This window comes from Carassius gibelio, chromosome A8, assembly GCF_023724105.1.
Source record: "Carassius gibelio isolate Cgi1373 ecotype wild population from Czech Republic chromosome A8, carGib1.2-hapl.c, whole genome shotgun sequence".
In the NCBI taxonomy this organism is placed as follows: Eukaryota; Metazoa; Chordata; class Actinopteri; order Cypriniformes; family Cyprinidae; genus Carassius; species Carassius gibelio.
This window is the reverse complement of record NC_068378.1, coordinates 12,207,803-12,225,829: the sequence shown is the minus strand read 5'-3', so window position 1 is coordinate 12,225,829 and position 18,027 is coordinate 12,207,803. Positions and strand designations below refer to the sequence as shown.

The window sequence follows — 18,027 nt, the reverse complement described above, 5'->3', positions numbered from 1 at the left end:
GGCTTAGTTTAAGCAATTTTTTTTTATTTTTTCTATGTATTTGAATTTCAATACATTGTAGCGATTCACGTAGTCATTTATCACGTAAAAAAAAAAAAATGTGTAAATTCAGATGGTTGCAGAAGCACCATAAAAGCGACGCTGTCACGGGAAACCTGTTACTATTCTCAACGGTGCTCTAGATAAACCAATTACTGTTGCTTGAGATGACTGACAGAAAGGGATTCCTTTCAGAAGCCAGGTAAAATTATTTGTAATGAATACATTTAAGCCATAACTCTAATGTAATAATATCTATGCTAAGTCAAAAATTTAAATAAATGGGGGGTTCGGCTTTCTTGAGTGTCCATATAACATCCATCCCCCGAACCCCCCCACGAAAACAACTTTGTGTCCCATAAGAAACAGTGTAGTAACATTGACCGCCCAAAGGGCTCGACTCACGGATGAGAGCGCGAGCACGGCGCTGCTTCTTCATCGGCGATCGCACACGGATTCTGAGACGATGGATTACAAACTCTGAATAAAGTTGCTAATTAATAGTGTTATTAATACCTGCTGGTCATTTTGTACGTCATATTCTGACGCACTGATTTTTTCTTCTTAAACATACTAACATCTTTACATTGCTATAAGCGCAATGATTTTGATCGTTTATCATTAACGGCGGAATATATAGGCTATTTCAAGTTTTTAACTTTTTTTTTATTTTTATTTTATAAAAACGCATTTGAAAACAATGGACTTAATATTCTGTAAAGTTCTGCTTGTGACTCTCCTGACTGTTCAGGTAAGATCATTGTTTTTATGAACAGAAGAAGCGTTTGTTTTGAAGTCGCTTAATAAATTAAATGTTTTATTTCTTTCAGGTTCGTAGTGACATAGTATCACCGTCAAAACACCCAGGTAAAAGATCAATTAAAATTCACAAATGTATTTTATTTATTTATTTAGGCTATTTATTTATACTTCAAAACAAACAAATGTGTTAAAAACGTAAATCATCTCGACTAAATTTGTTGTTTTGTTTATACAATAAAAGGCTATACACAAATTCATCTTAAATTAAACTGAGGATGGCTTTCTTTCTCAGTTATGTTGAATTAAAAAAGTGCATTTATTAATCCCAATCTTTTCATACAACCTTTTCATGATGTATTTAGTATAATAAACATTAATGATCGTTTGTACGGTTTTTATGATTGAAACAGAATTTAAATGAAAAATCAATGTTCTCTTACTGTATTTGTCACGAAACTTTAAATACGTCACTGTAATAGCAGTTATATTGACGACGGGTCGACATTTAACACTAAAACAGAGACCAACATCCTCAACAATAACACTTTCTGCTCCGAATTTAACACTGAATTTGCTTCAAATCTTATCAAGTTTCACAAAATGACACGTTTGCCAAGGGAAATTGATTCAGCACTGAGATCATCTTTTGGCTGTTGTGAAATGTTATGACATATGTTATGAAACTCAGAAACTTGGGACATGCAGGTAATACATAATAGAAAACAAATAAATAAATTTGTATATATAAATAGAGAGAGAGAGAGAGAGAGAGAGAGAGTATATACACTCAAATTAAGCTTTTCTTAAAACAATTAAGTTGCAGAACAAGCAGATGAACTTAGCAGTTTGTCTCTTTGGAATATAATGGCATTCTGAATTTTATTACAGGAATATGTAGAATAATTCATACTAAAATAGCTGTCTTTGGATATGGATAGAAAATTCCAGATTTGTTTAATTCTCTAAAGGCAGGTGTAGCGATTAGTCTTTTCATTACAGTCACTCTATTAATAGCCTCTTATGGATGTTTAGTGCTCTGCTCACAGAATATTTCAGCCAAAATTGAACATTTAATCCAAATCGACCAGCAGTGACAAGTCTGAATCGGACTGAACCAATGACAACCGATCATTTCTGTGAACCCCTCTGTCAAACTTATTAAGAATAAACATGTTCAGATAATGATGCAGGACTGACTGTAATGTTTTTGCATTTGTGTGCATATGGCTGTGTGTGTTGTGCCCAGGCCTGCAGGTGCTGGCCACAGCTTCACACTACTGGCCTCTGGATTCAGTGGAAGGGATCCACGGCCTCTCAGACCAGATTGGGAACAGAACAGGTCATGTTAATGGGACTAATATAAGTATGTCACGCCTGCTTTCTTTCTTTCTTTCCTTCTTTCTTTCTTTCTTTCTTTCTTTCTTTCTTTCTTTCTTTCTGTCTCCACAGCTGTTTAACATTCTTCTACGGTCACGTCTTAGTTGCAGAAATCTCTGTGGCTTTGCAGCTGTCTTCAGTTTTTAAAATGAATTGACTTTCTCATTTGATTCAAAACTTACATGATTACCTCAGTTGTGATGAAGACAAACGACTATGGCATTTAAGGGTGTCAAAAGTACACTCAGTTTCTCTCAGTGATTTACTAGTCCACTTGGATTTTTAGCCGTCCAAACTCACCAGTATATATCACTAGACTGATAACTCTGAAATGCCCTCCACTGATCTGCTAAATTTTTTTAAATGTGTGTGTGTGTGTGTGTGTGTGTGTGTGTGTGAGACAAACACCCACAAGTCATTCCATAGCTGGAGTATATTCCCAGTATAAGTACAGTATGGCAGTTGTTCTGTGGCGGCTAATTCAGAACAAATGGAGGGCTGAGAGGAATTCTCTGGGCGCCTCAGACTTGTGTCGACATAATGTGTCCCATGTGCAGATCTAAAAGATATCTTCAAATCTGAATGCTGCTTTAAATGTTATACTGGGACTCTAGTCATCTTGTCCACCGTGTCTTTCCGAGTGTCTCACAATGTCTCTTGTTTTCTGTTCCATGTCTCTGTGCTCATTTGTACATGTGTCTGTTTGCTGAATCACCTGTTGTTGTTTTTTTTTCTGTCTCACTTTCTTTGCTGTTTCTACGTTCTCTCCATCACAGCTGTCAGAATCCACAACCACACTGTCCTGACTACACATAATTCTTCCTCTGTGTATACCAATGACTCTGCCTACACTAACATTTCCGCCACTGTAGGTGAGGCTCTTACACACGTTCACATACTACCTAGTACACAGTTGTGGGTCTCGGGGAATAGTGTTAGGGCCGATACGACCTTGTATATCAGCAGGGCATCATTAGGAGAAAGTAAACTAAAGAAAAACTGCATGTCCATTTACATTAGGATCATTGAAGCATGCATTGTATCGTGCTGTTTAATCTGGCATTCTCCACTGAAATCAAACCTTTCGTAAGCTTCACAACTGATTTTATTGGATCCAGAATGTTTGTGAAACTGCATTTGAGAACCTCGCGGAAATCTGTTGGATGGGGTGTGATTTGTTATGTCGGTTCATTTAAAACAAATGTCCCGGCCAACGGTTTGAGTAAAACTGAACGAGCAGCATTGCAAGAGTGCTGATATTTACTATAAAAGTCCTGCAGTGTTCCACTGTTTGAATTCTTCCGCTTGTCTTTGTTTGCTAAATTAATTCTAATTTCATTAGCGAAGCTAATTCCAAATAAATCCAAACTGACAGATATATCATGTCTTTTAATGTAGGAGTAAAAGCCGCATTTAAGGTACTTCTGCACAATGTTTCACAAAGGCATGCCGATACCCTGGATCTCACTGCATAGATGGATGTTCGGTCCTCTGTACCTCTTTATCTCTCTACCCCAGTTACAACTGTTGTTCACTCACTCCATACTTCAGTCTGTCTCCTCTCTGTCTTCTGCCATCCACTGTGTCTTCACTGAGCACTCTTTTCCATGATCATCTCTTCTCTTAACTCATCCATTCATGAGGTGTGATGGTGCTACGGCTCCCAATGTGTCCAAAGATCCTGGCTTTTTTTTTTGGTCTAATAAAGGAGGATTTATTGAGCAAAGTCACTGCATTCAAAGGAGAACAACTTACCATTGACCAAAAAAAATAAATAAGTTGATTCATCTGCAGTTCGGTTGTTCAGATCGGCCTTTTCATTCCCCAGATCCTCATAATTCAGGAGATCTGTACGTTTTAGAGAATGGTGTTAAATACTCAAAGGTTAGGATTTCCTCATAAAGTCTCTAGACAGAACACCACGTGAACAAATGACTTCGTTGAGCATAAAACAGCCGTCTTTCTAATTAGACTATAAGTTAATATTCAGGTTTCCATTTGTGTTAGATAAAAAAGTAAAGAATGATGAATTGGGTTTTTGCATGAGTTGATTATGAACTGTAACAAGAGTGTTATAATCTTCTTTGTTGTTCTCATATCATGTAGACATTGTAGAAGGAATGGTGAATAAGGGCATCTATCTGAGCGGTGATAATGGGGCCACTTTCCTTCACTTTGGCAACTATAAAGACTCGTGCATAAGTGATCCTACTTTGTGTGGACCTGCCGGTGAGTTTTTATTGTCCTCCTGCGCTCTGTGGTTATAGAAGTGCATGAACATCTTTATATGGTCATAGATGGAAGACAGTTGAGTAATGTGTTGCTCAGGTTATAGATGATGTAATAAAGGCTAATAGTTCAAAATGAAGTTTATATTTCTCAAGAGCAAATATATCAGCTTACATCAAGCGTTTGGTGCATGAAAGCTGATATCATCTGTTATTCATCTGCTCACATCAGCGCACATTCCCTTGCTCTCAGAATACAGAGAATATGTTGTATTCATATTTATTTTTCGGGGCTTGACCAAACTAAGACTTGCAATATTGGTTGTGATGAACCAGCCTGGATCTAATAAAGAAGCTTTTGTTAAAAGTTAGATATCAGTGCGTATTGGAAAAAAGAGCTTGGTTTTTGGTTGTTGCCAGATGGTTATGAAAATCAGACTTATATTTATTAATGCATCACTCTTTACATATTTACTCATTTATTATTATTATTTTAAAGTAAAATGTACAAATTTACATCAAATTATAATATATTAGTAATATATTATAGTATCTTAAAACATTATTATAATAAAATAAAATAAATATATTTTATATATTTATAATTATATACATTATTATAATAAAATAGCATTATTTTGAATAAATAAATGCAATTATTTGAGCATTTAAATACTGTAAAGTACTGTATGCTGTATTATTAGTAGTATTTTTCTCAAAGTGTTTTTGTTTAATTGTGTCACTCTTACTCCTGGACAGGGATCACTTTCTCCTTCTTTTGGAAAAATAATGAGGTAGACTCTCGTTTTGCGATTGCATCTGGAGGTAAAGTCATCTCAAGCGGTTTCTCTGTCTACTCTAACCCTCACGGCGGATACGTGGAGTTCTACACGAGAGGAAACTCCAAGACATGGAAAGCTCATATTAAACTTCCAGGTAGTTATTATTTGAGTGTGTGCCGGAGGGTGTGTGTATTTTAGTTCAGGATGTGGAAAGCGCTTAAACGGTTTGGGGAACCATTGCATTTTTGCCTTATCTTTAAAGCCAAAAACATATTTCCCATGATCTTGAAAATGTGCACACATGGACTCATTCTGAAATACATTCAATGGTTTGGAATTACATTTGCAGTCTAACCGTAAATATTTTGAATTTGTAGTTTTATGCATAATTATATTGATTGCATCCAGATGTCCAAAGGTACTTGAGTCGATAGGCTTCAGAATAAACGTTCTCTTTTGGACTTGACAGAGTGATTTAAATTTGTAGCTCACTGTGAAAGGATATGGAAGTTTGAGAGAATAAGTAGCTCAAAAAAAAAAGCATTTAGCTGCCCGAGAAAAAAAATCATTAAAATCTTTCAGTCATTTGGGAAGGCTAAAAGGCTAAAACGTGTATTTACCAAAGCATAAACCAATTCCTCGAAAAGAGAGCCATTAAAACATTATGTACTGAGTTGTATGATGTGATGAGATTTTCTCCATGTGCTATTTGATCCCTGGACTGATGAAATGAGCCATTGACAGTTCGGCTCAGAGTTTGTGTATACCATGTCTTATCGGCTTCATTATAAACTGATGAAATCCATTCACATGCTGTCTCCAGCTCTTAGTTTCTGTTCAATCTAAACTTGTGTTTTATGGACCCAGACACTATGAGTAGATCTGGAAATTATATTACCATTATCTTTATTTCCAAACAGTCAAAACATTGAAGTCTGTGTATGCTTGTATTTAATGTGCTCGCTTTCTCTCTCCTGTCACGTCTGTCTTTATCAAGGGCCCTACTGGACACACGTGCTCTTCACATGGACCCCAACGGAGGGGTTAAAAGTCTACATTAATGGGACATTCAGCGTTGGAGACCCCACAGGAAATATTTCTTATAATTATGGCGATCCCTATGCCGACCTTGTCATTGGCACAGGAAACACTGGGAATTACAACCACTATGCCACAGGGGCCTTCGATGAGTTTGTGATTTGGGAGAGGGCCTTGTCCCCTCAGGATATTTGGAAGTACTACAAAGCAGCCATCGGTAAGTTATTATGGAGCTCATTTTGACTCAAATCTGCTGTCATTATCTAATTGAATTGATCTTTTAGTTTATTTTCTCTGTGGCAGCCTTCACTTGTCCCAACCATGTGCTTCTCTGCAGTTGCCAGCCATTGCCATTGTTGTCAGGGCTTCCCAAATTAGCTACACTTGATCTTTGGTGTCTCTGGCTTGTCCCAACTTGCCTTTTAGCAGATGGCAGCACCCCATGTTTTTTAATATGTTGAATAGGGCTGGGACAACGCGTCGAGGTCATCGATGAAAAAATATGCGCATCGATTCGTCAACCTGTTTTTACTAAAAAACGTTTACCTTATGTGCGCTGAATATACGCGATGGCCAGATCAGCATTCTGTCCAACGTTATATAACCAATCCAGGGGGTTTTCTGCATTGATTTTTTTTTTTGCCGGCTGTCAAAGCCTTATTTGATCGGTGAGTGATGTAGAATAGAATGACTGCTGCGCCTGACAGGGCGCGTACGAGAGAGAGCCCCGGCTGCGTGCGCACTCACAGTCTTCAAACAACACGAGCGCTTCTTGCTCTCTCTCTCTTCCTTGTGCATATTAATCAAAATCATTAAACACGATAGAAAAAGGGCGAAACACCAAAGTTTCACGCGCGCTCGCGTACTCACAGTCTTCAAACTACACGAGCGCTGTCTTGCTCTCTCTCTCTCTCTCTCTCTCTCTCTCTCTCTTTTCTCTATTTTTTTGGAAAGGAACTCTCTGTATAAGCTTAAAGCCCTCAAGTTTACATTGGTTACTGTATTCTTTCAATTGCTCTAAACAAGTATTTTGGGTGACCTTTTTATTGAATGCTAGACATCAAGTTGTTGTTATTTTTATCTGAAAGAAGAACTTTTTTTCAGTAAGCTAGGCCCTTTGTGTTCAGTAAGCTTGTTTCAGTAAGCTATGTGTTTTCAAGGTTTCAAGGTTTTATTGAATGCTATCTCTATACAAGTGCAAAGTAATGCATTCTTAGTCAGTCTTTTATTTTGTAATTTTAAGAGCAATAAACATATATTGCAATGTTAAGGAATTCATGTTTTTTTCATTAAGATATGTAAATCAACATGTATAAATTGTTAGTAGTCAATTAATGGGGAGATAATCGAATCGGTCTGGAAAAATTAATCGTTAGATTAATCGATGCATCGAAAAAATAATCGCTAGATTAATCGTTTAAAAAAATAATCGTTTATCCCAGCCCTAATGTTGAATATTCCTGGTTAATTCTGTCTGTTTTTGTTCATTATTCATTTGAAGTACAATAGCAATTAAGCCACTGAACAATTTAACATTTAAGCAATGTTTGAGTGTATGGTTTTTTGTTATTGCATTGAATATAGAAAACATTGCACATTATTAAAGTAGTATCTGGACATAAAACTGTTTTCTAAAATAAAAACCTTAAAGATAAAATAAAATAAATCCCACTTGAGTTGATGTTTTGTGATCAGAGATTAAGTGTGGCAGAGATTAAGGTCTGCTAATATTTTTTGGAGGGGGGCACAAATAATTTGTAATATTTGTAATGTACATTACTGTTCAGAAGTTTGGGGTTAGTGACATTTATTCATAAAGGATACAATAAATTAATAAAAAAGTGACAGTGAACATACAGTATTTACAAAGTTACTTATAATGTAAGATTTTTATTTCAGATGTGTGCTTTCCATTCATTAAACAATCTTTAAAAAGCCTGTTCACATCTTGTTATATATACATATATATTACTGTTTTCAATACAGATAAAAATAAGACATTCTTAAGCTCAGCATTCATCATATTAGAAGAATTTCTGTAGGACCATGTGACACTGAGGACTGGAATTATAGGATCAAATTATATTTTAAAATAAATTAAAATAGAAAGCATTTTTTTACAATTTAATAAAAGTCCCCAATATTATTGTTTTACTGTATTTATTGATTAAATAAATGCAAGTAAAGCCTTGGAGCATAAGAGACTACATCAATAACACTTTAAAAAGAATACTTGAATCTTGAATGGTGGTCAGTGATCTTTATAAACACAAAGAAAAAAAGTGTACTTTGAAGAACCATTGATGGAGATTGTGGCCAAAAAGTGGATTCCAGAATGTTCTTTTTGAATGCATAAGAAACATCTGTGATGATTGCGCTTTGCTTTTTTGCCATTATTGGAGTTATTATGCTGCGTGCAGGTTATTATAGAGAGGAAGAAGCATTTGAAGACAATTTCCTTCAGAGACACTGGTCCACATTCCACCAGTCCTCAAAACGAACCACATGGAAATGCACTATTGAAATACCATTATATGTTTGTTCTTGCGCATGTGTCCTCAAAGGCTGTTTTGATGGCTTTCGTTGTAACTGCGCATATCTTTACCTTATATGTATGTGGCGGCGGGACGAGTTTTATATCAGGGTTTTGTTTTCTTTCGAACTGCAAGTGTTTGGAACCTCGTCTGGGCAGCTGGTTGAAGTTTCTTGTAGGCAAGATGTCTGCAGTGTGGCAAAGACACATTTAACTAATGGTTTCCATCTTCATCAGTATCAGAGAGCAAACCAATGAGGTCTTTAACACCAGGAGATAGCTGTCCATTAACATTCCTATTCATCTCAAAGCCAGTTGGCAAACCTTGACAAACCTTGACCTTTTAGACCAGACAACACAAAAAGCTTGAAGTCATGCCTTTCCATTACCATACGGACATTATATTGTCTTCCAAATTAAATAAAAGTGAATTAAATTAAGTATAATACTGAACTGGTCATCTAAGTTCAAACCTGGAGTGATGCATCGCCAGTATTTGTATCTGTTTTCCAGTAAATGTATATTTAAAAATCCTTAAAACAAGATACATTTACTGGAGAATTCAAATTGGTGAATAGTTTATGTCTTTCCTCTTCCTCTTTATGTTTTCCTCTTCCTCATGCTAAAATTCAGGACCCTGTTGCCGATACCTTAATTTTAAAAAGAAATGTATGTCTCCACAGTGTTGTTTCTCGAGTAAATTATTGAAACTTTTATGCTGCAACTTTACAATTCAGTTCCATAAACATCCATCCTGGCATTTGAACAAATGTGGATCCATGGCTCTTTTAAAGAGGGATGATAGTGATTATGTAGGTCGATGTTGGCACTCTGCTGGAGTTATTGGCCACCACTTTAGAAACTGTGTAATATATCCTCTCCCAGCACTGATTGTTAGCCACTGTTATGGATAAAGACCTTTTGTTAATGATAAAAAAAAAAAAAAAAACATGTAGTTGTTGAAGAAGAGTATATCTACTGTTGTTTAGCTCATGTCCAGCTTTAATAGGCTCTAATGAGGTGCATACTAAAGTCATTAGAGAGCTGCTTTGCCAGGGGCCCTATAAACCACCCTCACTGTAGCCCACATGTGCGTTCAGGGAAAGGTATCACATGTGCCTCTCCAGCAGGTGTGAACTATTTGTTCCACGAGATGAAGAGAACTTGTTCAGAGCTCTTGAGTTCACAGCTTCTGTGCATAGCCTTGATGTCATATTACAGCATTCGGTTATTATTTCAATTTTACTTATTTATTTAAAATTTTCTTTTAAATGGACTCAAATAAATATTAGAAATATAAAATATTTTTTAATTTCACAAATTTGTATACATATATTTAATTTGATTTATTATTGATGTCTGTTTTCTTTGCACAGCATTTCAGTTATTTTTGTCACCACAGGTGAGAATGTGATGTCCACCTTCCCAACCGAAGCATCCGTCAGTGTCACTGCTGCAACAGATACTCAGTTAAAGGTAAATCGTTCTGACCTGAGGTCACCTGTTGCACTTTCCGAATCTGCTTCCGTGAGTTAGGACTGTATAACAGCAGAAATATAACTTCATCGCATATTACTCCAAATTCCAGGGTTATCTAAAAGATTTCACACTCATTAGAATAATAATAAAAAACTTTGACTAATGTATGTAAATGCAAACACATCTGTAATGAGGGTAACAAACAACCTGTCTCTCTTTCCTCTCAGCGAAAGTACGAAATAAGTGCTTGCGGTGAAGTCACCAGTATGTCATTACGAAACCTATTTGTCTTTGGTTTCTGTTAGTTTGATTAATTAAGTTTACTGAAACAACCAAGGCAGGATTTCTCACTCATCAGCCTTAATCGAAACCATCCCAGCCTGGCTAGATTAACTGCAGTGAAGTCTGTTTTTTTTTTTTTGTGGAATTTAAGATTCATGAGTTTATTTAAGCGAAATAACAACTAATCCCCCTAAAAATCCCCCGAAATTCACTTCATAAACCTCGAAGGATTTATTTATATGTAACCACTGTCAAATGAAAAAAAAAAAATAATAATTCCAGAGTAAATGTTATTTTAGTATTACTGATAATAGTTTTTGCTAGTATTTTGAATTAGATTAATTATATATATATATATATATATATATATATATATATATATATATATATATATATATATATATATATATATATATATATATATACACAATATATACACACACATACATATACATACATACATATATATATTTATATATATATATATATATATATATATATATATATATATATATATATATATATATATATATATATATATATATATATATATATATATAGTTAGTTAGTTTTTCTTCAATTTAAACTAAACAACAATTAGTAATGTTGCCTTGGCAGCTATCTGAAATAAGTTTAATTTGTTTATATTGTATTTTATTTTATAAACCTGTCCTAGACCATCACCCAGTCTGCCATTGGTCAGGCAAAAAGAGTTAGACCCACCTCAAACTTATGCCATTGGTTTACACAATTTAGTTAGCTGCGCTGCTCAAACAAACACTTCTCAAGGCAGTCCTCCTACTTTTCCTAGAAGCTATTCATCCAGTTTTCACTTGTAACACAGGGCAGTGAATATTCTTGGGCTATGTTTTCTAAAAGTTGAACTTAAACTTGAAGTTGAATTATGTATTGTGTGAGATGCCAAAGATGTCCATCTAGTACATTTCTACATAGAAAAACAAAGTAAAAACAGGGGAGTGGAGTTTAAAACCACGTTCTATGTGAACAGCCCCTTACAGTTGTTTCTGCATATTGAGCTGGGATACAGGAAGTTATTTAACTTACTGACATTTCTTTAAATAATTGCTCATCAAGTAAATGTGAGCATATGGAGAGCAACAGTCACCGAGAGCATTTGAATGCTAGTAAATTAAGTTGGCCATTCAAGACACTAACATATCTTCTAAAGGCTCTCAGCGGTGTTTGACACACCTCCTTTTACAGGCTCTCAATCTGTCTGCTTAGATTCTTCACTGCACAGTAATTAAATGGAGTGGACAAAGACAGACAAACACACACACACACACACACAACAGGGCTTCCCAGACTACACTTCACACACCCTTGGATGATTAGGTGTTATGAAGCCGATGCAGACGTTGCTCTGGGAACATCCATGTGCGTATAGACACACACACCCTTGGCAGACGTACAAGAGCACAGCAGCTAATGAGGTGGAGGCCGGAGCTGTAAACACAAACAAATTCAGCTCTTTTGGAACTATTGTTTCCCCCCAGACTCTGAGGAAATGGAAAGAAATCAGAGATTGAGCATCCACACAAATGACAACACTGGCTGTTATTGAGTGAGGAGGTCAAGTAGAAGAGAAGATTTTCCGTAATGGCCTCTTGTAGGGTATTGAGGAGAAAAAAAGAGAGCAATTAGGTTCTTCAGACTTCTTTGGAAAGTTCAAGTAAGACTGGCATTGACATTCACAAATCCTGTGAGACTGAGATTTAATTCAATAATTTCAGCTGGACTGTAAGGGCCAGCGATTCTGATGCGTGTTGTAATGATCGTATTAAGTTATGGGAAACCACAAGAACATGCCATTACCAAGCCACACAGAGCCATTACATGTGATTGTGGCTCATTTTATGGAGTGCTGTTGACAAATATATAGTGGATATTTTTATGTGTGTTACAGAGAACCACAGAGATCCCCCGACCTGCCTCCACATACCTGACAAAGGCCGTTCAGAGACTTCAGGACCCCATGCAGACACAAACACTCGACCTCCTTCAGTCTCTATCATTTAACTTTCCAAACAACACTATACCTCAGGAAACAGCCAACAATCTTACACAGGTGACGATAGGACAATTGAGGGTTTTGGAAATCATAGAGAAACAGTGAACAGATTTGTAAATCACAGTGGGGAAGAAAAATAAAAATAGAAGCATCTTAACTGTTTCTTTTAGACCCAACACACACACGCACACGTTTTTAACTATGCATCATTCTGCTCTATGTGTTTTAGTCTCTACTGAAAAGTGTGGATGAGGTCATAACTGCCAGCGACTGGAGAGAAAATGATGAGGTACGTTTAATGGATAGATTGATGTTTGGAAAGATATGAAGTCCTTTCATTCATAAGTAGGTCCAGATGAATCTGCAGACTTTTTCCACATTTCAGCGGTTCCTTTGAGGGAATATATGTAGAACTGAAAGAATATGTTAAATGGAGCTGAAGGTACTACACATGTATTGGTAGCTGAAAGAATGATCAGGTTTGTAATGTACTTTGGACTTGTCTTTTATCGTGGTAAACAGTGGAGTCCAGTGGTCAGTGGGCTGGTGGAGACCGTGGATAAAGTGATGGTGCACATGGTCTCCAAGCTTCGGTCCAGCGCAGACGCAGAGGCTCCTTTGGCCATAGGGGGCAAGAGCTCTGTAGCAGGTCAGTACACAGTCCAAAACACTTCTTCAAACTTTCATTTCCAGAATATATGTTCTTAAAAAATTCACACTTCCTCCCCTTCCTCTACATTCATGACTGGCTTGAAGTATGTGGAGTATGTCCAAGTATGCTCAAAGGGGAACACATATCTAATACACATGCATGAATGCAGCATACAGGGTGTGTGTCACAGTGTACAATTACCTTACTTTGAGATTTTTAGTTACTTTTTCTTATTTTTTAGGAGCGTTGAAATGCTACATTTGCTACATTTATATATATATATTTAGTTTTTTCTTTAAATAATTTTGTTTTTCCTTTTTTTTTTCAGAAGTTAATTTACTGAAATGTATTCCAAGACCTGATAAATGTTAGAACATATTAAATGTGAGAAACAGTTGGAACAAGTTGATTTATGTTCATAATGATTTGAAGTAGTCAGAAGTGCTGCAAATGAAATGCATGTCTATCTTGTCTTAAAAAAAAAAAAAAAAAAACGTAACATGGAATAAAATGAATTAGATATTGGCCATAACATCTCTTGATCTGCTCTGTGCAGATTCCAAATGATAAGTCTCCCTCTGAGATTCCACGAGTCATCCTCCCTTTGCTATGATAATCAGGGCTGGGGAGTTACGGAATACATGTAATGGCATTACATATTGAAAATACAAAGTATGAATAACTGTATTTTGTTATAATTACATTTTAAATAAGGGGTAATCAGATTACAGTTACATCTGAAAAGTGTTTTAGATTACCAAAGTGATTACTTTTAATTGTAATGTTATTTCTTAATTTGATACTTAAGTAAAGTCTGAGGATTTTAACCAATACGGCAACTGATTCTCTGTTGAAACACAAAAACTGCATGCTGCAGCTTGTTCATTTAGCGACTCCTAGTCAGCGTGTATACATGCTCATCATCACGACACAAACATTCTCCTACAATTCACACTTTGCATTCAGTTAACACATCCATATGAATCGTGCATGAAATAAAAGTTTATAAATCAAACAATATGCTTTATGTGCTTTACAGATGAACCTTAAGTCTTTATTCATTTGAAATGTTCAGGAATAGATCATCTTTGGCTCGATAATGCCAGTTCATGATCCGATTCGTGAACAGATGATTCTTTTGAGTCAATCTTTTAAAATAATCATTTATTTTGTTTGACGAAAGCACTAAGCGAACTGTGGTTGTTAAATATTGAACAATAACAACCAGTTAATATTAAAATAAAACTCTATTGATTCCTGTTAAAGCAGCTGTATTAAAGTTTTTTCATTCAAGAGTATTGACTGATTTTTCTCTGTGTGTTTAGTGTTGTATTAACATTTAAGAAATAATTCACCCACAAATTAAAAGAGTGTTTTATTTTGTATACCTTCATGTACTCACTCAAAACTTGTTTTAAACCTGAATAAGTTTCCTTCTTCTGTTAAACATAAATGCTATTTTGAAGAAGGTGGAAAACCAAACAGTTGCTGGTCCACAGTGACATCCATACTATTTTCTTTCCTAATATCAAAGTCAATGTGGACCAGCAACTGTTTGGTTACGCAGATTCTTCAAAATATCTTCTTTTGTGTTCAGCAAAGTTAATATAGGTTTGGGACAATATGTGAGTGAATAAACAATGACAGAAGTTACCTTTTGGGGTGAACTATTACTTTAATGCACACTGCAGCATGTAGCGTACTGTCCCTTTAAGACCTGCACGCATCTGATATACAGACATGCATCTGTTTCATTTAGTTGTTTACTTTCATTGTAGACATATCTGACATATCTGACAGTCTGTACATAAACCTTGTGTGTTTGACAGTATTAGCACAAAACATAACTTAGTTCAGTAATCGGGCACAGTTTTCTTGCCGCGCTTTGAGTGTGCTCAGAAAAACCGCACGTCAGAAAAGCACACAAATGAAACATTTAAATAACCAGTAAGTCTTTAAAGCAGATGCAAAAAAAAAATATTTTGTGAATAAGTGCAGTGTCTCTTGAGAGTAACTCTACCACTGAGTTAACACTGATTCATTCAGTTGGACTGTAATTTGCAGCTGTGTGCTAGAAAATGTTAGAAAAACAGCAGCAATACATAATTCTGTAAAAAAAAAAAAAAAAAAAAAAAACTTTAACCTCTAACTTTAGCACTCACTATTCTAATTCTATTCTTTAAAAAAAATCTAACTAGCTTGCTATACTTTTTCTATTCTATCTGTTTTCTTTTTTATTTATTATATTATTTAAAAGCCCTTGCTACGTGTACTGTGTTTAAGCTAACTGGGACTTTTTATAGCACTTATATCATTGCTCTTTTGTTGTTTTTGATTGCTTCCTCATTTGTAAGTCGCTTTGGATAAAAGCTTCTGCTAAATGACTAAATGTAAATGTAGTATAGGCTTATATACATTTTGTGACTGACGCCAGCAATTAATTGCACCTGTTTCCTTATTTGAAGACCATTTGAATAATGAATTGAAAAATAATAATAATAAAAAAAATTAAAACAAAATGAAAACACAAACATGACATTTATGAATACAATTATTTTAAACACTTTAGTTATATCTAATTTGCCATTTTCAATTAATGTAGGCCTGTTACATTCTTCTGATTATTAGGCCTATTCATATTATTAAGTTACTTTTATTCTTAAATTAATATTACAATTGTTTTGCCCCACAATAATTTTATAATGCATCACCGCAAAATTGTCGCTGCAAGGTAAAGATTGTGGCTAGCTTACTCCTTATTGAAAATGTTTTTTAAAACGTCTTTCAAAACAGGTTTATTGATTATAGGCCTGTAATTAAAATGAACACTGCAATCATAATGAAAATAAAAACAAAAAGCTTTATTTCATGCAGCGTCAGATGCCGAAAGCGGCGTAAGTTTTTATTTTCACTTTCTAGTGAATCGACTGAGATTAAGAGATTCACCGCATAATTATTGTGCAAAGTTTGTACATTGCTTGTGTGATATCCATTGGTTCGCCTTCCTGGTTTGAACCAAATGTTTACAATATTGCGACATAATATACAATTTTTAATATACAAATACAATTTTGGCTACGCAACTGGTTTGGTGTGTCTGGTTTTGTTTTGAAGCTTGGAATGCAGCATGAAACAGCACGGAATCCCATTCATTGTATTCAAATCTCAAATCAAATTTCAATCGATTGATTTAAGATTTAAATGACAAATTTTTTTGTTGTTCATAGAACTTCTGTGGAAAAATTATGTTGTTAAAAATAAAATGCAAAGAAAACACGAAAAGTAGAATTTGAGCCAAACAAGCTACAGGAAAATTAACTTGCACAGAAAACATGTCCTCTACCCTCTGAAAACATGGGACCACAGTTATAAAAATGACGTTCAAAATAAGTCTACATTTGATGTTGAAACGACGTCCACAAACTACCACATTTGGACTATAAATAACCCTTACACGGAGGTCCCACAGACGTCAACATTAGACGTGCGGAAGATGTCGAAAAAAGACGTCGCCTGCTATTACAAAACAACCCCTTCAATGGACCGAATTTGGACGTCTAAAAATTACATGAAAAAGACGTCACTGCGACGTCACATTGCGCAGTGGGAATGAAACACATTACTGATTACTTTTTAAAGCTTGTATTTTGTAATCTGTAGTGAAATACATTTTAAAAGTAACCTTCCCAGCCCTGATGATTATACTGTGTGAGAACCAGATGTCCCTTGAGAAAACCTTGTGAGCTATTATTGAACTTCACCGTCACAGTCAGTGAATGACGTATAAATAAACACAAGATCACAGATGATAAAAAAAGAGCGAAGGACTCTCTCTTTGAGAATCTCCTATGAACCTATGAACTTCCCATAATATTATTCAGATGGCGCCCTGCAATAGCATTGTCACAAAAACCATCTTTTAATAACATATACTGTACCACTAGTGTACCAGATCATTTCATTTTTCTGTGCCAGTTTAAATATCCCCAGAAAAGTGAATATGCCGTTGATCCTCTATTTTAAGTAACTCTGTTCTTTTATATTCACCAAGGCTGCGTTTGTCATTGTTGTTGTCATTCTTAATATTTTTGTAGAAACCATGATACATTATTTCAGGATGTTTTGATGATTTGATTCCTTTATTTAAAACAAAAATTATAATACATATTATAAATGTCTTTGGTGTCATTTTTGATAAAAACAATGCAATGTAGCTTTCAGGTATTTGTTTTCAGTCAAGTAAAAAATGCTTAAAGTTTATCAGACAATTATTCAAGACATGTAAAAAGAACAGTAACTGTGCAGTAAACTGTAATACAAATACATTACAAGTTACAAACAAAAGAGCTAATATAAAGTTGAAGTAAACAGTGTTGACTGTATTTTTTCGAATGTGTCTAGATTACTCTCTGATGAAGATCCCTCAGAACTACAATCTGCAAAGCTACAGGTTCCCCACACAAGGGAAGAGTTACATCTCAGTACCAGGAGAGGCCCTCACAATGCAGTGTGAGTATGCACAAACCCTAAACACTGGTGTTGATCCATATCCTGATCCTGCAGCTTTATGTTAATAAATGTTTATTATAAATGTTAATAATAAATGTTAATTGCTTAACCGCAATTTATCCCTAATGTGCATAACGGAACAAACAAAACCTGGACTGGAGCATAGAAATATGAAATGGAATGGACTGCTAAACAAACTGCCAATCAATTTTCTTTTTTGAATAGAATGTTGTTGTTCTGAATCATTCGTACCCAGTTTAAATCCTGCTTATAAGAAAATGTGCGCGCACACTTCTAATCTCTTTTGGACACCT

The 18,027-nt window shown here is 35.3% G+C and overlaps 1 protein-coding gene across 3 annotated transcripts in view; it reads left to right on the top strand.

The window, feature by feature from the left end:
* Positions 1–378: 378 nt before the first annotated feature.
* LOC128018478 (adhesion G-protein coupled receptor D1-like) overlaps positions 379–18,027 on the top strand; it is a 46,194-nt gene continuing 28,545 nt past the window's right edge. The window contains exons 1-12 of one of the 3 annotated variants that reach the window (XM_052603989.1): positions 446–790; positions 870–906; positions 2,048–2,164; positions 2,955–3,050; positions 4,285–4,407; positions 5,166–5,342; positions 6,186–6,443; positions 10,162–10,235; positions 12,448–12,609; positions 12,782–12,841; positions 13,075–13,201; positions 17,606–17,713. In XM_052603989.1, the coding sequence (XP_052459949.1) occupies positions 740–790; positions 870–906; positions 2,048–2,164; positions 2,955–3,050; positions 4,285–4,407; positions 5,166–5,342; positions 6,186–6,443; positions 10,162–10,235; positions 12,448–12,609; positions 12,782–12,841; positions 13,075–13,201; positions 17,606–17,713 (1,390 nt within the window). In that variant the 5' untranslated portion in view covers positions 446–739. Of the gene's footprint in view, positions 791–869; positions 907–2,047; positions 2,165–2,954; positions 3,051–4,284; positions 4,408–5,165; positions 5,343–6,185; positions 6,444–10,161; positions 10,236–12,447; positions 12,610–12,781; positions 12,842–13,074; positions 13,202–17,605; positions 17,714–18,027 lie in introns of all 3 variants that reach the window. The other 2 variants (XM_052603990.1, XM_052603991.1) reach the window with 2 other exon arrangements.